General features: G+C 40.9%; 3 protein-coding genes across 4 annotated transcripts in view; 2 read left to right on the forward strand and 1 right to left on the reverse strand.

The window, feature by feature from the left end:
• Positions 1–16,950, reverse strand: part of LOC145434473 (uncharacterized) — a 30,098-nt gene extending 13,148 nt beyond the window's left edge. The window contains exons 1-4 of the mRNA XM_080311832.1: positions 15,169–16,950; positions 12,520–12,626; positions 11,881–11,945; positions 2,843–3,033 (exon numbers count right to left, since the gene is read on the reverse strand). Coding sequence (XP_080167958.1) covers positions 2,843–3,033; positions 11,881–11,945; positions 12,520–12,626; positions 15,169–15,206 — 401 coding nt within the window. The 5' untranslated portion in view covers positions 15,207–16,950. The remainder of the gene's footprint in view (positions 1–2,842; positions 3,034–11,880; positions 11,946–12,519; positions 12,627–15,168) is intronic.
• LOC145434474 (lysosomal leucine aminopeptidase-like) overlaps positions 1–24,923 on the forward strand; it is a 229,069-nt gene that overhangs the window by 89,430 nt on the left and 114,716 nt on the right. The gene's annotated exons all lie outside the window — the stretch shown is intronic.
• On the forward strand, positions 17,583–22,134 carry LOC145434469 (DNA-directed RNA polymerase III subunit RPC1-like). Its single transcript, XM_080311825.1, has one exon. The coding sequence runs from the start codon at positions 17,784–17,786 to the stop codon at positions 21,936–21,938; it is 4,155 nt and encodes a 1,384-aa protein (XP_080167951.1). The 5' UTR covers positions 17,583–17,783; the 3' UTR covers positions 21,939–22,134.

Raw genomic sequence — 24,923 nt, forward strand, 5'->3', positions numbered from 1 at the left:
AAAATCATTTCGAAATACTGAAATTGAGTTCAGTTTCAAAATATTGTTGTTCTGCTCCTATGCCTAACATCATTATTCGTCACTAGCTATATCGGCTTCGGCGATGGCAACAGCATTCCACCGAGGGAGAATCAGCTGATATGAATGGGCATATTGCCTTGACGTAGAATGGACCCGACACTGCCAAGACAAAGACGCTTAGAAAACGGCTTGGGCTTTATAGTCTATCAGCTAGTATCCTACTGTATCAAGCTAGCCCTAATATCAATTCTTTCGTCGCTGAAAGTTGTTTTCAGTTATCGTCCGTAGCTCATAGTCCAAAATAGAAGTGATAATCATGATACTTTTTGTTGTATTAGTATTTCTTCAATAAAATATCTATATATTATTTCTTTTGCGGTAGGCCTAACTATGCCCGTCGCAGTGTTGGGATCAAGTCACTACCTTCGAGTCACGAGTCATTGCAGATTTTGACTCGAGTCAAGTCAAGTCGATCGATTTTCGAAGGTGACTCGAGTCAAGTCAAGTCACTCAATTTTTGGAGGTGACTCGAGTCAAGTCGAGTCAAGTCAAGTCACGAGTCAAGTCACGAGTCAAGTCACAATTCAAGTCAAATCGAATGTTCGAAGTATGAGTGATGATTCAAAGTCATGACATTTTGCCAGATGTGTGAAAGACAGATTAATTAGCCATTTATCTTGAATCAAATAACGAATATAAAGTTGGATATACATGCAAAAAGGCGTTCTATCGCACACGCAGCGAACTGCTAATGAAATACGCGAGTAACTGTATAGTTACATGCTACAGTCTGTTAATACCAGCCAAAATAGAGGATCGAATACGAAGCCTCAAGAAGTTTTATCGATATGGTACAATGCCCTACCCATCTACACATCCGTGAGAATATAAACGCATGAACTATATTAATTCGATTTAAATCATACATGAGGTTTGGTAAAGGTGAGCACTGCGCAGTACGCAATGTAAGCACTGAGCCGTCTAAGAAACAGTGATACGTTGATATTAATCTACTACTACTACTACTGCGGCAACGTAAGCTGTGATCATCTCGTTTGCGGCCAATTTATTTGTGATGTAACAATGGAGGACCAGTGAAACGTACAATAAGTGAATGACTGGTTGCTATCACAAGTGTAATCGTCGTATCGCGAATAATCCGAATATACACATGAAACAGTGATTTAGTCGACACCATTTACTTATTGATGACTTGAAATTGACTCGTAAATTTTGCTCCGAGTCACGAGTCAATCCACATTTCTGAAGCGCCGAGTCAAGTCAAGTCAAGTCATTTTTGCGAAGTGACTCGAGTCAAGTCATGACTCGAGTCATCCCAACACTGGCCCGTCGTCATGTTAATGAGCACAGCGTTGTACCGATGTAAAGCTTTAAAAATGTGGTTGCTAAACGGTGTGGCCTATTTTGTCTCGATATTGCATTCTTGTGGCCTATATGAAATTTGAAAAGTGGCTTGCGACCCGTTTTGAGTTGGCGACCCCTGTTCTAAAACATTATCGATGAGAGCTTAATTCTACCGCATCGGTATACGAACGTGGAACATTACTATCAATAGCATTGATGCAATAAAGGAAGAGTGACTTATTCAAAAAGCATATCGTCATAGGTTGATGGCTTGTTCAAATTACCGTAATCCACAAACATGTTTCCATCGAGCGCATTAGTCATCACTGAAGGCTCATGCTTTGGATATCGGCAGCTGAGACATATTCAAATAGAGAATGACGGGTTATAGGATCTGCAGTATGCGTAACATGTTTTAAAATGAACATGATATTTTGTCTAACGTCCGCACTATGTGGTCAACTTTTTCACAGTACTGCTGCAGATGAGATATATATTATTATTGTGATATTCAGTCTGTAAAAGTGCCCCTCTAGACGTTTTCTGGGACTAGTTTATGGTCTATTCGCTACTTATGACACGTCACAATGCTGCAAGCGTTGTGCCAAACTATTTAAAGGTAGCATACAACTTGTTTAGAGCCGGAAATATTTTAAAGCTAAGACTTTTTGAACAAAATTTGAAGAAATTTGACGCTATAACTTAATTCAACACAACTTGGACTTGCAAAAACTTCTACAGATCAAATTAAAATTTCAATTCTTTGTTTTGAGTTGCACACCGTAGTTTCGTCATAATCGGGTTCTGAGATGATTTTTATTTTCAAAAGTTCTCCGGTCCACAAACTATTTTTCAAATCTTACCGGACCGCAGGCCTAAAAAGCCGGGAAGTAAACAAGTCTCAAGGTTCCGAGTCAAAAGTCAATCTCACTTTTACAGTTTTGACTCGAGTCAAGTCGAGCCATTTTCGATTCACCACAGAGTCAAGTCCGAGTCCAAGTCAGCTAGTAGAGGGTCGAGTCCGAGTCATGGTGTTCTGACTCGAGTCCGAGTCCAAGTCAATATATTCACTGTTCAGGTTTCAGATCAATCTGGTTCAACCCACTATTTTCAACTCTGCTCGGGCGATTGGCTATAGATTGGCTCGCATTCATAATATAGTAATTTCACTCAGTCTTAACAGTTTCTGGCCCTATTTTCCAAGTATCAGGACTGATAGACGAAATACCAATCATGTGGTAACTTCACTATTCTTTGAAGTTCCAATGAAATGTCTATATTAGCCGTCCTAGCCTCGAGTCATATGACTTGGTTAGAGTCATGCACAATGACTCGAGTACAAGGCGAGTCAACACAAAAATTGCTGCATGACTGGCTACCGAGACGGCAGGGGCTAACTAACACGCCACGATAGCAAGACTAACAAGTTGCGTATGTGTATAAGTACTTTATTTACCCATCGCCGTCCAACTCAACAGTCATGTCGTTGTAAATGGGGATCACGAGTCCGATGGTGCATTCGTTGTGTTGGTCTTTGTCGAAATCGATACCGAGCACGAGGCTTTCCTCCGTGTCCTGACGCCCGATCGTCGACACGATGACGAGATAACGAATATGCAACGGATCCCAACTTTGTAGTCTTGCGACCTGAAGAAGGAGACAAAGTGGAAAAAATATGAACTCACTTGCGCGCCAGGTGGGCAAAATCGAGTCTCAGAGTGATTCTATTCCTAGTTGAGTATCCGAGTCACTGGTTAGTAACTCGGTACTTCTACCTTTTTGGTACTCAAATAGGTCTTGCCTGCTGGCATCACTCATTCATGTGGATTGTGGTTTACGCGGTTATGTTATTACTATGGCAAGTTTTTGTCGCGGTCAAATCTGTGGAAAATTGCACTTATTATTCACAAAAGTTGCATTTATGGACAATTTCCTTGAAATTATCAGGGTATGAGAAAGAGATACTCGAATCGTTCCGTATTCAAGGCGCTGTAGCAAAACTCGATGTTGGAGACTTCAACAAAATCGATACCGGTAGCATGAAAAAAATTGACCCAGCGAAAATATAATTTTCGGCGGTGAAGCCTAAATGTACGACCTCAAACTAGCGACAGCGAAATAATCAAGCGATCCATTTACATCTACAGTGCCAAACATTTCCAGTAAAACGTTGGTTGCATAAAAATCGAAAAAACTAGCAAAAAGTTGCATGACAAATCGAAATGAGTTGCATAAAGTTGCATGAAAAAATGAAGAAAGAATGTAATATAAGATTCCTCCAAACAGCTTAAAACAGCATAGCACATAACTTCTGAGTATCTAGGAAGATGCCGGAGGCTGTACAAAAAAGTTGCAAAAACTTACCCTAGCTATTATACTACTTTCACTTCTACATAACTTTTTTTAGGAAGAGCTAGTTACCGTACTTTCTACAATTCTTCATGTTGGCTGTTGTAAGGTCTAATGCAGCTTGGAATATGTTCAACTTTTATGAGTGAAATTGTCAAAGCAACAGGGTGAAATAGCCCATGCATCACGGAAACTGCATGTTTACAAAACATGTACTCATTTGAGCATACACCTATCAATTTAAACTACTTGAGTAACTTCCCGACCTTCATTTTCTACTGGTAGGCTATTTGAAGTAGTTTCGACATGTCTATAAAATTGCGACTTCTATTGTAATTAAGTAAAAGTTTGTGACACTAACTGTAACTTCAACTTAAGTAGGCTACCAATGATGACTACTTTGACTAATCTGACAGTGAGACAGATTTATAGTGTTCAAATATGTACCTCTTATGTGACAAACGAAGTAAATAATACCACTCACACATGATCTTAAATTATTTACGAGCTATTAACAGTTGAGACTATGCCATAGTGATCTGAAACGATACTGCAGTGCAGGCTGATCATTATCATGAAGGAATATGGTTTCAGTGGGTCGTAGGTGGCCTGCTACATGCAATATATGTGTCCCATAACATGCTACCTCGTATCGCGGTTTAAGGTTCTCGAAAATTTCACAACAACAATTCCGCTCATGAAAAAACATGGGCGTAAAGTTTCGATGATCAAAACATAGGCTCTCAGCTCACCACTCTTCTCAAATTATCAAAATTGATACTTGGATTTGAGTGCATTATGAATAATCATTATGCCCAGCCACACAAATCTGTGACTGAATCATGGTAAAATGTAACCACGATGGATCTCTCAGCTGTTCCTCGTTAAGTCGACATGGTAGCCTACTATAACAGTACACAGGAATAGGAATGAGGAAATTTTAAATAGGTAGGGTGAGTGCAGGGATCATTAACGAATGATTCCATGTCTTTTTAGCTGATTGGTTTCAGGTGTCATAGCCTATATCTTCCCCAATACGTAGGCTACGCAACGTCTGAAAAAAACTATGAAAGCAGCATGTAAAGTAGCTTACTGAGGAGGACGTGTTTATTGCAGATAATTTTGGCTGAAGTCGCCACATTGCAACATAGCAATGACCCGGTGAACTATTTAAATTTTCATAACCGGCCTTGTGCCTATAGTTTCAGAGAAGAAACTGGTGCCATTCAAGTGCAAATGGCGAATTTCCCAGGCAGTTCAAGATTAGTTGAGTATTCAAATAGAAAAAAGTGTCAAAGGTTTTCAAGAATCAATGATAATAACATGTAGTTTAGGTCAACATTCCAGGACTAGCATTTGCCAATAGCGAGCATTAACCCATTTACCATCACCATCATCACAATCCAAGTACTGTCGGATTTATTCATTACAGCAATAGGTGTTGAATGCTGAAAAGTTATAATTCCTGAGCTTGAACTAGTTTCATACCGAGCTGGAGTTTGTAAGTAAATAAAACAAAGTCTATATGGGATATATTTTTTCAAAGTACTGCCATTATTTGGAAGTTCCAGTTGGAATATATCACATTTTGATATCAAAAGAAAATATAAGCTGAATATTTCATATAATTGGGATCTCGTAGGCAATCCTACTTTACCCACAGGAGCTATTTACAATAGTTCATGAGTTAGCTATTTATAATTCCCCACCGGTACCCCAAATAAGGAAACGCTGTCAACGTGCTCCTGCCATTCCAAGCACTCAACGAGCGAGCGGATAATGACTAATAGCATTCTCGCTGCTATGAAGCAGGATATCCTCTCTCGCGAAATTCAATGATACAAGCAGTAGTTTCAAATTCATCCAGTTGCGAAGCAGCTAACCGATTGACCGGCGCAGGCGCATGAATGTGCAGGGTGTTGGCTGAATACATTTCGTAAAACAGAAACCGGTTTGATTGAAGAATTTAGTATATCATGATCGCTGTGTCGTGGTATTCTGTGGGAAAGCTGTACATTTGGATTAGTATCTACTCTTGTGAAGCATATGACATCTTGATTTTGTTTGAAAATGTCATATGCAGCTATCTAAAATTACAGCCAGTCTGAAGCAATATAAATATCCCAGTGATACCAGTGTGGCAGTACATATAATGCTAGGACCACCTTGCAATGAACACAACAACAATTTGTGACTCTGCAGAGTTACTGATACCGTAAATAAAGTTTGGCTTTAGTGTGCAGCAATAGCACAAATTCAGAAATAGCCCACACACATGATAGCTAGCAATCACTACAAACCAACAGTCCTCTAATCGGAAGAGTTACAAGAAAATTGTACCCAGTGTGCATTGTACAAAAGAAATTTGTTATCTCGAGAAATTATGACACCTTAGAAAGCAAGTCATTACAAATACTGCATGATAGGTAATAAGAAGGCCTACCGCCATTAATATTTCAGACACACCTCTTCTATGTAAACGTCACTCCATTGGATAAAGGGCGTTAGAAGCAGGGGACTGCAATAAACAAACTGTTAAAAGGCACAAAGTTGACCGGTATGAGGATTGTCTAATATATCTCTACTGAAACTGGGTATACAGGCCTGTAACTGAATATTGCTCAATTTTAAAATTAATTGCCAAAGGATTCTCTGATTATTTCCAGTACTGACATCCGGCAGGCCTCATGAAATTAACTCCTTGGAGAATATATCTCTGAAAATCTGCTACCAGAAGTAATTGCTGCACACAGGACGAAAATGGCAATTGAAATATAACCCTAGTAAAATTCGTTCACGGAGACACAAACCAGACATGGGGTAATCGCGATTAGTAATCGTAATCGTAATCGACTACTTCCCATATCTAATCGATTTCTTTGTGAATAAACGATTACTTTTTATTTGTCCAAGGCTATGTCATAAACTAAACATTTGGAAGAGATATTATACCATAGGTTAGTGATACCACAAACGTCTGATGTCCAACCGCCATTGCTCATTATTACGTCAGACGTATTATAGCTTTGCTCGTCATTGCGTAAGAAGTATCCACAGTAAATATATATTCGTAGGAAGGTATAGTCTGATTGTAATAACACCCGCCGTGCTGTATATCAGGTTATAAATACGCGCCATACGCCACTACTTCGCAGCTGGATAATATTCGCCTTATATTCAACTTATCTATTGATGTTCAGTTATGCTTAGTTAAACGCAGCTTGACCGTTGCTGCTTGGTGAGCAGTGGGCATATGTACGTACGTAGGCCTACACCTGACAAAGATTTAAAATTTTGTACTCGTCAGATAAAACATCACGGTTTCCACAACGAAGCATTAAAAATCAACAGCTGCTACTACTATATATTATAATCGAGCCGTTCCGAGCTTGCAGCATCTGTGCCAATTAAGGCAGAGTTTTATTTTAATTTTATCTTATTCTCACATTGCTCTACTTGAAACGGGCGCCAATCGTTATTTCAAAATTATTTACTCAACATTTGGACCTGCTGCCATAGCCATCCGCTTATATACCATGTTAGCGTGGGTGGTAGCTAGAATCAGCACCAAAATACTAATTCGTTCCCCTCTCCAAGCGTTTTTCTTTGGCCCACAAAGGGTGACAATTTTCAAGTTGAAGACTGAATTTCGTCCATTATGATACTGGTAATTGCATTTTATTACTGTTAATTATTAATTCTCTCTCAGTCCCTCTTGGTCAGATATACCTGTAGAGCTGAAGGCAAGTAATTCATAATTATAACATCTGGTAGGTTATTGTAATTACTTTACTGTATGTTGTTAATTTGTGACTTCCGGTCTGTTAAATAATCAAACGATATGTTAGTCGCCCAAACGTAGCAGGCTATAAAAGAAAAACTTTTGCGAGACGCACACACAAATTGTCATTTCTTTATTCCACTGTGGGTGCCCCGAGCGGATTTTGCATTGTGGGCTCAGATTGGAAGGACATGACTATTAGTCACGCCCACCCAGCATATTATTGACAATGGACATATACCCTACATTTCGGCCAAGGTCTTACTGTAGTAGCACACTTCGTTGAGTCGCATGTTGGCCGAAACTGCTTATGTCTTTTGATGTGTCGTGACGTTGTAATGACCGGCAACGAAATGCATTTGCATTTTAAACAAACGGTGTTTTAAAACACTTTGTTTAAAACATGTTTTAAACAGTGTTTTGAACAAATGGCTTTTTGAATATTATTTTTTTTCAAACGTGGTCTAATTATCCCATAATTGTGTAGCTACGTCCGAAAAAACACATGTGGTATGAGCCAACGGACGATTTTCACCCGAAATAGTCGACGTATACGATGTGGGGTTGCTGGAACCCTCGCAATCGTCGTCGTTTCAACAGTTTTTGCACGTAGATATAGATCATTGGTACGGAATAGGTGTTCTAATGATGATGACCGCCGACCGTAAAAATGCTGCATGCCGATGTAGTCCTGATTAAAGATATTTTTGGTTTGTTTATGACAGTGATCGGAATCCCCTTTCGTCGAAGGAGGCATATTTACCCTATATTTTCAATTGTCAATGCCAACCCACTGTGACGTCACACTTAAATATTAAACAAAAAAAGAGTAAAAAGCATGTTTTAAACAAGTGCTTCGTTTTAAATTGATATTTGTTTTAAATGCAACCCTAACTATTCCTGTAAATGATGCACGCTTTTTTCTTGGGGGGGGGGGGGGTATGCATTTAGAAATCAAGCTATCCAGTGACATTTAAATCTCGAAATTGGAAATTTTTTAAAGTTTATCAAATCTCTCGAAAATACTTTATGTTGGTTTACGAAATACTTTTGAGTCCCCTTCGAGCTCGCTCCCCACCATTTTGGGGAGTTTGGGGTGCGGCAGTTATGGGCCTGGCAAGATTTCAAATCGTTCGTAACGATAAATCGTCCCCTATAAAGTTGAGCAATGGGTACATTATGACGTAACAAGTAAATGACGCTAATTTATAAAGAAAGTTGTTATCTCATTAGCCCGTTTCATCGCAATCCTTATATTGTATTCCAATATATCTTCTGAGATTAGTTCTAAGAAGCAAAATGAATGTAATCGTGAGTAATCGTGATTACTTTTCCAATGTAATCGTAATCGTAATCGACTACTTCCTGATTTTGCTGTAATCGTAATCGTAATCGTAATCGCGGGATTCGGGAGTAATCGTAATCGCAATCGATTACATTCATGAAGTAATCACCCCATGTCTGACACAAACCCCTGTATCATATTAATCGGTTGTATATTGACATGGTGTGTTTGACATACATTTATGTTCCCAAGCAAATTGCAACCAGAAGAATCACACCCTCGCTTAGAACCAAATCAGTAAAGAAATATATTCACCCAGCCCTATTCAGGGCGGTGTTTTTGGAAGAATAGATGTCAACATAAAAATGACAACCGATAAAATATGTTATATCCGAATATGGAACTGGTATGCTAAAAAACACTCTTAACGGATTGTCCAAAATATTGGTTTCGGCCAGGTATGTCAATGTTTGCCAGCTGAGCCCAAGATACAAAACAAATCTGAAAATGCCAAAGTAAACACCATAGCGATTTCATGGCTACATGCCAAACATTTACAGCCACATAACAATTCTTCCATGACACAGGGCATGACATTAAAAATCATGACACAATGAAACAGAAATCGCATTCTATTGTCAGTATTATGAAATGTTTTGCAATGTTAAATGCTACAAGATCAATGAGCAGTGAGAGGTGTCAACAAATTTATGCCTGCTTAATTATACAGGCGATAAGTCTTCTATCAAAATAACGCAGACATGCCTGAAATGCCTTTTATGCCGGGATCGACAGTGCATATAAGCACAAAAATTCTCCAAACATCGTTTCAAATTACATGCTGCAATTCCAAGTCAGAGTCCAACCAAGCATGAAACGAAATGGATTCAAAGCTCTATCATATCAGGAGTATGAAGTGAAGTACACACAAGGGAGACAAATACTAACAACCTCACACGTTGCATATGAAAGAGAACTCAAAATTACGGAGGTGCCCTAAAGTAGTGTGAATCATTCAATTCCCCTACTCAGAAGTTCAAGACAGATATCAATGATTTGGGTATTATGTAAACTGAGATTGACATCGAATAACGAATGGTTTATACTTGGCTTAGCACCAGCCTCATGGTGCTTTCAACACATTAAAGGCTTACACTGTTATCCCGTCACCTTGAAAAGTAAGAGGAAATTCAACAACCACTAAAGCATTGGACTTGATCTAGATCCGGCTACATTAGAGGCAGTAGCGAGTTCCTCAATAACTCATGGACCACCACCAAATTCATTCACACAAAACAATGCATAGGCTTTCAAAAATTCAACCACAGCCCCATGAACACCACTGCAAGTATTATAGCGCTCAGTTAAATTAAGTGGTAACATCACCACAAAGCAGGTATTGAATATTATGCCCTCAAAGCATAAATTAGGTGCACAACTGAGTTATCCAAAGCTGGGCTATAGCTTAGTAAAGAGGTTTGAGTGTTGACTTATTCAGAATCACTATATGATAACTATAATATGTTGGTCGCTGACTCAATGTATCTACCCAGGCGATTATTCAATTCACAACTCATAAGTTCACTTGCCAATTTGACAGATATCAATTGAGTGGTCCAAGAATATTGCTTGTCAGTGGCTTGATATTGAAGGAGCAAGCTTGAAAATCGCTGACTATAGTATAGACTGGATTGCAGTCTACCTTTCGAACCAGGATAACATGACGGCTGGACCAAGAACTACTGTGTGGAATAGATTCTTATAGATTACATTCCAACTCCATATAACTTGAATACTGCCATTTAAAAGTATCTTTTTTCATATTGTAGATATTTCATGACTGAGAAGTCAAACCCATTTCAACCACCTTCAAAGGCATAGCCGTACCGTAATGAAGTATTGTATCTCACAGCAAATAGAGACTACCAAAAACTGTCATTGCTGTCCTGCAGAATCACTTCCAACCCAATCCACCACTCTGACAGCACAAGTCAAGTATTGAATTTGGTTGAGATTGTATTTTTGTGTCCTTTGCAAATAGTAGAGATACCGGTACTCAAAAACCACCAAAAGGAAGCATCGATACTATGCTGTGGACATGCTTTGGAATTTGAACTTTGATATGCAATACTTTCATTGCACAATAGAGATTACTTGACTAAGACGCAGCATTTCTCCATGCACTTTGATTATATAGTAGAGCAGAACAGCAAATTTGAATACTTTCTGTTCCACATTTTCAACATTTCACCTTCCATCACAAATATTGCTGAATGCTTTCTAGCATACCAAGCATAAACTCCATGGCAAGGTTGTCGTCTAAATGGGCCTGCATAGAAATATCGACATCGGCAGAGATTATCGGTGTATCAGCAAGAATCTGTTTCATCACTGGTATCAGCATATCAGTTGGGCAAGTACTCTTATTGAAAGTATTTTATAAACCAAATTCTATGTCAATTATACCATTCATATGCATCGACAATGTTACTGATGCGGAGGACAATGGCAACAATGCTGTACCATACTATGTTGGTCATCAGCGTGTGACTGTACACAGGTACACCTGTTTATTTACAAAGTAAATACAGCATACCTGTATCTTAAGCCCAGTTTAATTCCGTTACGAAGGAGTGTACTATTTTGTATGTACAGTATCAAAAACCTCACAAGGTGTAGATAAAACTACAATATCCAATGACAAAAACTACATTTGCCTTACATACAAGGCAGTGAAGCATGCAACTTGATGCTTCCTTATACGGTAAGCTATTAAGCCCTAATCATTCCACACTTTGCCCGTACAAAATCATTTAACACTTATTCAAGTATAACATATTTGCTAGGGTTGTGACATGCAGTGATTCCTTTCGTGGATACACCAATGATTCAAACTCTAATCTAATTTGTGAAATAATTACATGCTCCAATTTCAACATAATTTCTGGGTTCCCTGAAAACGTTACAGGGGAGCTGTATAATGCGAAACGAGCCAAGCTAGGTCTACAGACATATTCCATCCCCATACTTATGATTATATCATTACATAGTGATTACATCAAACAAAAGTAACACTTACTAGTTTAATTTGATCTTGTGGCCTCACTATTCGTATGATTGCATATAGATGTGTCTTCAGATCCCCTGTAACAAAGCAATATTCGAGTACGGGTAAAAGAACCCCTTACAAACCAGAACGGATAAATACTGGGGAAAATTATTCTTCTGATAGGTATTCATCTTTTGATTGAATGAAATCTTGGAATTTCTTTCCAAAACACAGATTACACAGAAAACACAGATTTTACATTTTCACACAGAAATCCTGGTTCAAATGTGAGCTTAAAATCCAAGTCGAAAAACAATAATTTATATCGCTATATGCTATTGAACGAAATTCATCCGAAAGTTACATGTAAATTAGAAATTATCCAAAATTCCAGGTCTAAATCGGATCGAGATCCCGAGTCAAATCAGTTATTTTATCTATTTCCTATTTTTATAATGTATAGAACATATTTGGATATTTATTAAAAGACTTGTTGTCAAAGGACAATTTCATGTCAGGTAAGTAGGCCTATATCAATTTCTTCATCGAATTGAAGTATATAATGATTGCCTCACAACTTAGGCACACGTATGCTTGCACGTTAGTGATTATGATTACTTTGACAACCTCTGCAACTAGTTAATGGAAATGGAAGTACAATCAACCCACCGCCAAACTTTAGACTCTTCATATTTTTGACAGGCTCGCACGGAGATCCAGATTTCGGCAAAATAAGCGACGCATGGTTGACGGCAAAGAAGTTTTCACTTACGCTCCTGCAAAGCAGTGGGTTTAAAACGTGCTTCAGTACAAGCACTTCAATGCATATTACTAATAAGTTCGATAGACACTATGAAACAGTCAACAGGTCATAAATTTTGTCTTCAGTGTCGAAAACATCCTAATAGTAACAAGAGGTGGTCAGTAACGAGTACTCAAGTAGGTCTCGCCTACTTACACTACGTACTCAAGCAGTGATGTACCGTATTCAGATTTCTTCTACTTTTAATTGGACAGTTTTTTGGTAAGTTGGCAACCACTTTTCAACAATCTGGATTTCGAAACTTGGTAAATAGCTTTGCGATGAAGTTTCATTACTATGAGTGAAATTGTCATAAGAAACGAGTGAAATGGCCCAGTACTACGGTAACTGACGATAATGTATTTGAAGATTTTATCAATGTGTAGGGTGGAGCCCAATTTCTCTGCTGAGTGGCGATTTTCTACTCAGCAACGATTTCGTTACTCAACTCACGCCAAAAAGTATACTCACACTCAAATGCGTCCAGATCGGCACTCAAAACTAAGTCAGCGCACCACCAGACTTAAGTGACAATTTTCACGGTCGAGCAGCCAACTGCAGGCAACACTCGCCAGATACCGGTACCGGAGTACCGGTATTGTCGTATATAGGACATAGATAGGTACACTATTTCGCGATGTGAGGCTCTGCTGAGCGAATGACATCAGTGGCGCTTGGACGGATGTTGTGTTTATAATTGCATTTGTCATTATCTTCTGTACCCTTTCGACTTCTTGTCGTACGGCATATCGGTATACCGGAATGGTAACTTCAGCAGTCTCAATGCGCTAGCATCCCCCGCCGTCGCCGTTCTTACGACCCGACAAAAGAAAGCACTCACAAGGAATGGAAAAAACTAGAAAGGGCCGTGGCTTCAAAAAGATCAACATCGAAAAGAACTGTGACATCGGGCACTCTAGGCCGAGGTGGATGTCAGTATAAAAATAGATCGCAACTGCGTGTCGTTCGATGTCCTCATATCTGTTCATTACATTGCATTGTGTCTTATCGCATTCTACATTGTATGTGACTTGTTCAGATGAAAAATATAAATTAACGATTATTATTAATATTACGCATGCTCTTCTCACAATTAAATAGACGAAGCATCTTGAACAGACCCCTAGCATGAACCTCGATCAGCTGATAGAGTTCCTGCATGGTAATATCAGTGTTGGGATGGAGTCGCTATACCTTCAAGCCAATTTAGACGATAGCAGCAATAAGCTATTGGTGGGTCTGGGTATTTCTGGAAGTTGAATGGTAGAGGGGCAAAGTGAATGGTTCAAAGAGAATTAGAAAGAAATCCTGAAAATATGTAAATTTTTCAATTTGTTTTCACGATATGCATTCTTTTGTTCTTTCCATAGCCTTATAAAGGCTACCGGTATGGTTCTTTCAGGCCTGCACTTACGTGTTCGCCTGCTTGGAAACTTATCTTCATAAATTTCGAATGAGTTTGCACTTTGTAGCGTCTTGCAAATATATACTTCTGTGGGGCATAGGAACGTTCCGGGTATCTTCAAGGATTTATATATTTTTATTGGGTCATCTTCAAAGAGTGTGGATCAGCTGGGCGTATTCGTATTCATTGCATTTAGATAAATCAGTCAGAACTTCGTCTACTCTGTAGGTCAGTGACGAAATAGGCACGACAGCGTCGTGTTGTCATGACAAAATCGTTCACGCGTGTCCGGTCGAAGGCGAAAAATAATCTGGCAACGACATCTCGGAAAACGACGTCTGGAAATGTATTCGTAACTGAGCAAAGAGAATTGGCGCGCACTCAACGCTGAGTACCAATCGATTTTTAGTTGAGTGGAGATTCGCATTTAAGCAGTAGGCTACTTAGTTGAGGAGAAGAATTGGGCTCCACCCGTAGTGCAGGAAGTCATTTTGCATTGTGTCTTGCAATTCCGAAAGCAGTCATCCCAAATTTACTGATATGGTAAAAGTAAGGAGTAAAAACATACTGTACCATGATAAATTATCTTGAGACTATATGATTTGATGGTTGGAATTTGATAGTTTACATTTGTTGCTATATGAATCATTGATTTGAATTATTTTTGTGCCATGAGAGATTCAAATCGGGAACTAAAGTTCAAACGAAGTCTTCGGATAATTAACCATAGGTTCCATTTACAAGATGACATGATTGCATCACATTGACAGATTTGGTTCTGTATCCCGATTATGGCTGATCATAATTGCTGACAATGGACATGTGTCGGCCTAAAAAAATCTTGAGGTAGAATGAATGTAGCAATTGAAGCTAATAGACCAGCTCTGTGCGCCCCAGGTTAAGAGCCACTGAAATAATATCTTGTCAAGATTCTTGGAAAGGTTGAAAACACTAGGTAATATTTTGCTTGACTGAAAGAACGCCTCAGGTCATACAGATATCAGCTGACATACCGGTCGCAATTATAATGAAGTAATTTCAACAACAGTACAACGGCATAACCTTCGCAATTAAAGTTATAGACAATTGTGCCAAAAAAAGAGGAACAGACCCTTGCCGCAGCAATTTTTTGTCTCTTTTCTTTTCCATTTGCCACTGGATTGACGATCAGGTTGCGTCAAAATCCTACTTTCATGTCTCGAAACAATAATTCCCCATTCACGTAATCCACATTCCACTGAACTGATTACCTTACAGCAGGTGCTTTGCCTGCATGTGATCGAGCTAAAAGTGCAGCAATCATAAGTACAACACGAGATCTAGAGTTTCTATGATAGTGCAACATATGGAAGAAAATTTGTAGCCAGAGATTTGTGACAGTGAAAACATTGTTGAGTAAGGACTGTTGTCAAAAGTAAATGCAATAGAAACAAGATATGCGATCGACATGTTCACTCTATTCATACGTTTTAGTAACACAATCACCTGTCCAGCTGTATCAAACACTGCCCAAGTTATAATCAAATATAAAAACGGCACAAGCAGATTCTGTGGTGGCAATACCTTGAAAGTCTACCACACTACCAGACTGGAACTAGTGGTTGTTTTCGGCAATAAGTTGCGCGTGACAGAAGGGTTTCTGCCATAGAATAATTAAGGAATTTAATGGAAAGTTGCGCGTGACGTTTGCCACCAATTCCACTCTGGCCACACTAAAGGTTGAGGACCACTGATCTCGATCACATTTAAACCAATGCTTTATGCAGAACTGAGAACTACATTGTTGCACCATTCCGTTATTTGTTTACTGAATTTTTGGTGTAAGTGAAAAACTATTTAACCTCTTAATGCTTAGAATTTTGAAGAAGAATAAATTCCATCATGGTAAATTCCATGAACTTACATATTTCCGTTAGACCCTTTACTGCTCTATTCACTATACGAGATTTACAAGTCATAGCCTACCACGAATAATGCCAACTAGTTTTAAGTTTATACTATTATTGCGATGCTTTATTGATTTCCCATTCAATAAATATGCACCACTGACGCTGATTACAACCCATGCTATGAGCGATTATGTGAGATCCTATATGGAATCTCTGTCCATTTTTTGAAATAAATCCTGCGTGATGAGAGCTTTTCTATATAGAATAATTAAGGAATTAAACAGAAAATCCTGCGTGACGTTGCCACCAATTCCACTCCGGTGTGAGATTAAAATGAGGTGATGGCACATTTTGATGAAGCAATGACCGCTGCCAACCACTATAGGACATTCTGAGAATGAGAAGTCTGACAGAATGCGAGTATACCAACTGAACTGGATTGCATTTGGAACATCGCCAATATTCTATGAACTTAGCATTCTTGGGCTGCCCTGTCAGTGTCAGAGTAAGAGACAGAGCATAATACCGAATACTGCCACAAACGAAACATTTTCTTTTTTTTAACCACAAGACAAGAGAATGAACGATTCTGACTCATATGAAATTAGTAAATTACTTGAACTGTGGAACAGAAATCTACGGTACCTAGCTCAAGTCTGTCTGTATTCAACAAAAAAAAAATGAAAAAAGAATATATTATATCACAACAATTCGTGCAAACGAAACCTATACCGTAGTCCCTGATAATAGTTTCAAACCAATGCCTTTGCTTGTAATATCACGACACAGGGACACGGTCTGTATGGCTATATCTTGTAGATTACATATACACACCACACGACACCGCTTCTGAACCCTGTATTACCGGTACTTCGGAAACTGGCAACCTTCACACTCAAACAACCCTGAACGATGTTAATATTACCTTATCCCTCCAATTAAAACCGAACCGCGAATCTTAAAGGCACTGCCTCTTGGCTCTTTCTGCGAAGTTACTACGTACTGAACTATTTAGGGCTGTCAGCGGAAATCCCAGCATCCCGTCTCTGTTTGTAGCAAGCAGCGAGCCAAATAAAAGAAATTGAGCAATAAGTCGAGGTACGTCGTCGACAGTTCTACTTTTGTGAATGTTATCTTTCGTACGAGCAATTTGAGTATGTGAAGAAAAAACGAAGAAACGATGACGAACGAGGTTGCAAAAGACTACGGTAGTCAGTTGTTTCACTACGTAGTCGTAGATGTTGTCTTCGTGAAATGTACACCGGATTTCCTATTCGAGAACTATTGGGTAAAAGCAACATTGCATCTGGTTTGCCGTTACCTTATTCACGAATCCATGTATCTTGCTTATAGATTTATATTTAGATACCGCATCTCACACTGAATGACAGCATATCGAAGCTATTATTTCCCACCGTTCCCTGTTGCAGAGTACAGTGTACATCTGGTATAAAAGGAGGAAGTTTGTTTGTAGAAACAAATGTCATCTCAATCTATACCCGACTTTCATGATCAAATCATGATAACATAGCCTTGTGGTTGCGCCATCTTCAAGTGGAGAAAAATTGTGAAATTAATATGATATGGATAGATATTGAATATGCCAGAACGTAGATTATATACTACTAGTTAAAACAATGATCAATGGTCAACGAGTCCAAATGATATGCCTCACTGGATTTCTCATGCTCTCGTCAAGAAGCGCAAATGTGCCGTATTCTGTGTATAGTAATTTCTTACGAAATTGGAAAGCTTTAGGAGTAACTGAATCGCAAGTATGAAACTACGTCGCGAGCTGGTTTAAATTGCTATTTCTCCGCATTAACAGCTGGACGAGATGGTGAAGGAGCAGTTCAGGGAGGCGGACTCTGCGAAAAAGATAAGCGATGTCAGCTTCAGCATACAGACTCCGGATCAGATGAGCAAATACGCTCATTTACAATGCATCAGCAAAAACCTATACCTTCAAGACCCGTCTCATACCCCAGTGACGTACGGCGTACTCGATGGAAGGATGGGAACCAGCCGAAAAGATAAGCACTGCGAGACTTGCGGGCAAAATTTGGCGGATTGCACCGGACATTACGGGTATGTTGATCTTGAGTTACCTTGCTTCCACGTTGGGTATTTCCGTGCCACGATTTGCATCTTGCAAATGATATGCAAGAGTTGCAGTCGTGTTCTGCTGTCAGATGATTTGCGTCTCCATTTTCTTCGCACTCTGAAACGGCCTGGTCTCACATATTTACAAAAGAGAGTGCTGCGCAAAAAAGTGATTGAAAAAACTAAAAAAGTCCACAAGTGCATGTACTGCGACGAATTCAACGGGACCGTAAAGAAATGCGGGATGCTGAAAATCATTCATGAAAAGTACAAAAGCGCTTCTAAAAGAAATGTGGATCCTGCCATAACTGATTTCTTCAAATCTTTCGAAGTCGCCAAAAAACACAACAAAGACATCGATTCGTTACTGACTCGTGCATCTGAAGATTTGAATCCGCTTGTTGTGAAAGATCTATTCGAAAGAATACCAGATGAAGACCTTCCTTTACTGATGATGAATCGTGAAGTTGGTAAACCTACTGATATGATACTAACAAGATTGCTTGTGCCTCCATTGTGTATTCGTCCTTCAGTTATCAATGATTTAAAGTCTGGCACTACGGAAGACGACCTTACCATGAAGTTAACGGAAATTATATTTCTGAACAACGTCATCGAAAAACACCGTATGTCCGGCGCCAAGTCCCAAATGATAATGGAAGACTGGGACTTTTTACAGCTTCAGTGCACTCTTTACATCAACAGCGAGCAATCCGGCATCCCGTTTAATATGAAGCCGCAAAAGCCTACACGCGGGTTAGTTCAAAGGCTTAAAGGCAAGCAGGGTCGTTTCCGCGGTAATTTGTCAGGCAAACGAGTCGATTTTTCAGGGCGAACTGTCATATCTCCTGATCCAAACTTGCGCATCGATCAAGTCGGCGTGCCGGTGTTGGTAGCAAAAGTACTCACATACCCGGAGAGAGTTACGAAAAGCAACATTGAATTGATGCGAAAGTTGGTGATCAACGGCTGCGACAAGCACCCGGGCGCGAACTTCTTACAGCAACGCCACACCAACATGAAACGCTTTCTCAAGTACGGCAACAGAGAGAAAATCGCGTCCGAGTTGAGATACGGTGACGTGGTGGAACGACATTTGATGGATGGCGATGTTGTTTTGTTCAACCGACAACCGTCACTCCACAAGCTGAGCATCATGTCTCATTTCGCGAAAGTCGTGCCTCACAGAACTTTCAGGTTTAACGAGTGCGTGTGTAATCCGTACAATGCCGATTTCGACGGGGACGAGATGAATCTTCATTTGCCGCAAACAGAAGAGGCAAAAGCCGAAGCACTTATCCTTATGGGCACGAAAAGCAATCTCGTAACGCCGAGAAATGGGGAGCTGCTAATCGCCGCCATTCAAGATTTCATAACGGCCGCGTATTTACTCACAAGAAAGGACGTGTTTCTCAACCGATCACAAGCGATCCGGATTATATCGTCGATCCTCGCGTACAAAGACCGTAAGGTCAAAATCAAACTGCCTCACCCGGCCATCGTGAAACCAGCCGCGTTGTGGACCGGCAAGCAGGTTTTCAGCTTGATCCTGAAACCGAACGATGAGTGCAACATCAGAGCCAACTTGCGCGCTAAGGGGAAGCAGTATTCCGGGAAGGGAGAGGATTTATGCGTCAACGATTCGTACGTTGTGATTTACAACTCGTGTCTTTTGGCAGGCGCAATGGACAAAGCCACTCTCGGTTCTGGCTCAAAGAATAATATATTCTACATTCTGCTAAGAGATTACGGCCAACAGGCCGCTGCTGACGCGATGTGGAGACTGGCACGCATTTGCCCGGTGTTTTTGAGCAATCGCGGCTTCTCGATTGGCATCGGTGATGTCACGCCGGGAGAAGGATTGCTGCAGGCCAAGAGTCAGCTGCTCAGCGACGGATATAAAAAATGCGACGGTTTCATCACTGCACTTTCAGAAGGGAAGTTACAGTCTCAGCCAGGGTGCACGCCAGAACAAACGCTCGAGGCTGTGATTTTGAAGGAACTGTCTGTGATCAGAGATCACGCCGGTAAGGCATGTCTGAGAGAGTTGCATCGCAGCAACACGCCGCTCACCATGGCTGTCTGCGGATCGAAAGGTTCTTTCATCAACATTTCTCAAATGATTGCTTGTGTGGGACAGCAAGCTATCAGCGGAAACCGTGTGCCTAACGGTTTCGAAGACCGTGCGCTGCCACATTTTGTGAAGCATTCGAAAGACCCAGCGGCGCGTGGCTTTGTCGAGAACAGCTTCTACTCTGGACTGACGCCGACCGAGTTCTTTTTTCATACTATGGGTGGGAGAGAAGGTCTTGTGGACACTGCTGTGAAAACGGCAGAAACCGGATACATGCAAAGGCGGCTGGTGAAATCGTTGGAGGACCTCTGCGGGCATTACGATTTGACAGTACGGTCCTCTACGAAGGATATCATACAATTTGTCTATGGCGGAGATGGGTTAGACCCGACCGACATGGAAGGAAAAGACCAGCCTGTTGACTTCAAAAGAGTGCTCGAAGACGTGAAAACAAAGCTCCCTGATTTGCCGGGTTTTGCGCTGAGCAGTGAATCTGTTGTGTCCGAAGCTGAACCGTTCATATCAGACTACAAGTCGCTGAGCGAAGAATTCAAGGCGTCTATGCGAAACTTCTTGAATGATGTCTCCACAAAGATATCGTCTGCCAGAAAGAGGCACAGCATCAGCGACGATGGGACCACGCAACCGCCGGTGTTGTATCAGATTGACCGTGTCACAAAGAATCAGTTGGATCTGTTCGTGCAGACTTGCGCCCGCAAGTATGTGAAGGCGATCGTGGAGCCTGGGACTGCAGTTGGGGCGCTGTGCGCGCAAAGCATCGGAGAACCCGGCACGCAAATGACGCTGAAAACGTTTCATTTCGCAGGGGTCGCGTCCATGAATATCACGCTCGGTGTGCCGCGTATTAAAGAAATCATCAACGCCTCGAAAAATATCAGCACTCCGATTATATCGGCTTATCTCCGCGATGATAAGGATCCTGATTTTGCGAGGAAGATCAAAGGCAGAATCGAGGCTACTACTCTCGGGGAAATCAGCGAGTACATTGACGAAGTCTACCAGATCGACGACTGCTACCTCATCATCAAGCTGTCAATGACGCGAGTACGTCTTCTAAAGCTGGAGGTCAACGCGGAGACTGTTCGCTACAACCTTTGTGTCTCGTCGTTGCCTGTCAAGGAGAATCAGATCTTGATTCGTAGCCGAGACGTGATCACAATACACCCGACGCACTCGACGAAAGGCAGCATGTACCACACTTTGCAGCTGTTGAAAGGCTCAGTGTCCTCTGTGGTGGTCCAGGGGATTGTGAACGTGTCGAGGGCCGTGATCCACATTGATGAGAAAGACGGGAAGCGGAAGTACAAGCTTTTGGTGGAGGGTGACGATTTGGCCGGTGTCATCGGCACGCCTGGTATCTACGGCGAAAAAACTACGTCTAACAACACGATGGAGGTGGAAAAATGTCTCGGTATAGAAGCGGCTAGGCAGACGATTATCAACGAAGTGCAATACACGATGGTGAACCACGGGATGAGTATCGACCGGCGGCATTTGATGCTGCTTGCGGACCTGATGACTTACAAAGGCGAGGTGCTGGGAATCACCAGGTACGGGCTGGCGAAAATGAAGGAAAGCGTGCTCATGCTGGCGTCTTTCGAAAAGACGGCCGATCACTTGTTTGACGCATCCTACTACGGACAGACGGACACGATTTCCGGCGTGTCTGAATGTATCATCATGGGAATTCCTATGAGTATAGGATCGGGTATTTTTAAGTTGTTGCAGAAGACCGAAAAGAAATCGCGACCTAAGCGTTCGTCGTATGTGTTTGATAATTTCGAGGATCCTTGATTTTTGGTGCCTCTGTGAGGTATGGTGCTATTTTCAATCATGTACCGTAATTGCTGCGTTTTCGGATTTCTTTTGGCGTTGGTTTTGCTTCTTGATATTGCTTCTCCTCGCGATTATTTAGCAATCGTAAAATATAGGCGATTGTCGTCGCAATTTTTCCAGTAGTTGGTAAATCCGATGCAACTGGAGATACTGATTTTCGCTTTGCTTATGTGGATCACAGTTAGCCAGTCGATATGACAACTTCCGTACCTAGATCTTTCAGAGTTTCGTGCTTAGAAACAAACGTTGGAAGGTTATGCAGTGAATATTTTTGTGAAATAGCAGGTAAACTGTAACCTCTGACCTAGCTTACTTGAATTGCGACTTCGGATTGCTCTCTGCAAGAAAATAACATGAACACAGATCAAATGTGATAAATTGAATATAGATGATGTCGCCCCAGATATGGAAGGAATAGTCAGTATCGGTTGTGAAGTGGAAGTGACTCTGTGCATTTCTGCATAAGTAGAAGTAGATACCCCTGGTCTACTTTAGGAGGAGGTAAAAAATGAAGGTGTGGAAAGTCGTTAAGTGGTTTCAAAAGGTGGAGAAGTCGCATAGTTTTAGTGGTGGCCACTTCAGGGGTTGCAAATTAAGGTTGCCTTATGGCGTAGTGTTAAATCCGTTAGTGCCGGTTCTAAACTCGGCAGTAACACGTTCTGGGGTGTGTTGGTGTTCTATGGGCTCATCCCCTACGTCCCTGATCTTGAAGTCTTTACAAAAATGCAAGGCACGGATTAGGACGAATAGAAGGAAAGCGTCTAGAACAGTGGTTCTCATACTGGGGGTGGGGAGGGGGGCGGGGCGCGAATTCGCCTGAGAGAAGTGATGTTTATTGAACTCGTAATGAGTTTAGTTTGTGCTCAAACTTCCTAGTTTGGACAATAGCAATAATCCTTATGTGTGGAACAGTATCCCGCCGGCCGTCCGACAGTCGACGAGCATGTCCACATTCAAGTCGAAATACAAGCAATTACTACTAAATAAATACAGTCCATCCTCAAGATTACCGGACCACGACTGACCTATCGATCTCGCTTCCCATGACATGCCGCCCTATTTCTTGTCGCATTCTTCTTCTATACTATCTTCTTTTCTTTCATTCAGTGTGCATGCCTCCTCTTTACATCGCCTAGGCCAGTGGTTCCCAACGTGGGCGATTTGGCGATCTAGGGGGCGATAGGGGGGCGAAAATGGACAAAGGGGGCGACGGGGGGCGAAAATAGCGAAGGGGGCGATAGGGGGGCGATGACGCGTCAAAACGGCTGACTTTTTTTTTTTTTTTCTTTTTTTAGTCATCCACCTAGCAATTCGGAGGGAAAAAACGTTATTTTCTCAGCTCTGAGCGGAGAAAGATGACCTTTTTTTTTTCAGTCAACCCGCCGGTGATTACAGTCTGTATGCCCAATTATCGGTTCACAAAATTTGGGGGGCGATGATCGGTGTTGACCTTGAAAAGGGGGCGATGGGTCGAAAAAGGTTGGGAACCACTGGCCTAGGCCAAGGTGGGTGTCAGATTCCATAGACTACTCCTTGTCGCTTCGACATCTTCCTGTCTTTTCATTGTATCGCATTTTTGTGGTGTATTGAACTGATAAAATTGCTAATAAACCAATGATGATTATATTTCGATTTGAAATGTCATAATTTCGTCGTATCATCAACAGTCACACACTGATACTGGATTTTTACCGATATCGAACCTTCCACTAATCAGAAGATGTCCTTGAATGAAGTGTTGAATACGTGTTGCTATGCCATTGGTTTGTTTATTTGGCTTATGGTCGGGTATGTTTAAGCTAAGCTCATGTGGGGCAATACGTATTAGGTACCAAATCACTAAAATATATATGTGCTACGTTGTCACCAGCATTGCACATGATTATCTTTAACAACATTTTCAGCTGGAATTATTTCTCGCGAATTTCGGTGATCGCCTATGCTCAACATAGCAAGACGCTACAAAATGTCATCGACACGTTACTAGACGGCCCTCAAGTTTACCGGACCACGACCTGACATATCGATCTCATGCACCTTCCGTCACCTCTTTTTGTCGTCTGTCCTTCTGTATTATCTTCGTTTAATTCAGTGTGTAATGTGCATGCCTCCTCTTTACATAGGCTAGGCCATGGGTGTCAAACATACGACCCGCGGGCCGCATCCGACCCGCGAAGCTATTTTGAAAAATGGCTGTATTATCCAGCACATATCTTACAAATATCGAGAAGGTAAAAAATGCACACTCAATTCCGAGTTTTACGGAAAAATGGACCAAAAGTAGTTATTCACAGAAGTGAAAACTTCTGAAGGTTACATGGAGAATATAATTGTTACACAAAAATATAATTCAAATATCTGTGGCCGCACTCCCAATTTCGCTTATGACTCAGCAGAACCTCTGCATACTGAGAAACCCGAATCGCGATATAATAGTAATGAACCAGCTTCACTCTCCTCTTCCTCATAACGCATACACATGAGGTATATCGTCCTTAAAAGCTGTACTCTTTTCGCAATTTATATCACCATATTTAACCAGCCATAATCTCAATTTTGCTAATTCCATTGTTCGGTAATCGAGGTGTTACTAGAGCACCCCCTATGATCCGCTATAATGTAAAATATTATTAGACTTAATAATTGGGTATATTCAAGCAAAATATACAAGGGGATGGAATTTCAATCATTTGAATTATCCGGCCCACGAGCGATCAGATGGTTTGAATCCGGCCTGAGACGCAATTTGACTTTGACAACCCGGGCCTGGGCCCTACTGTAATAGGCTACACTTATAAAAAGTGATTCACTAACCGCGAATGGTTTGAAGAGAAACAAGAACAAGGAACGGGAAATTAAACAGCGAAAACTAGGTTTGTAATGTAACTCTGCGTGGAAAATGAATTTGCATTCTCAGATATATATGGAAAACCGATGTGTCAT

This window comes from Botryllus schlosseri, chromosome 2 (assembly GCF_051294905.1).
Source record: "Botryllus schlosseri isolate E-star chromosome 2, Bs_hap1, whole genome shotgun sequence".
Lineage (NCBI taxonomy): Eukaryota > Metazoa > Chordata > Ascidiacea > Stolidobranchia > Styelidae > Botryllus > Botryllus schlosseri.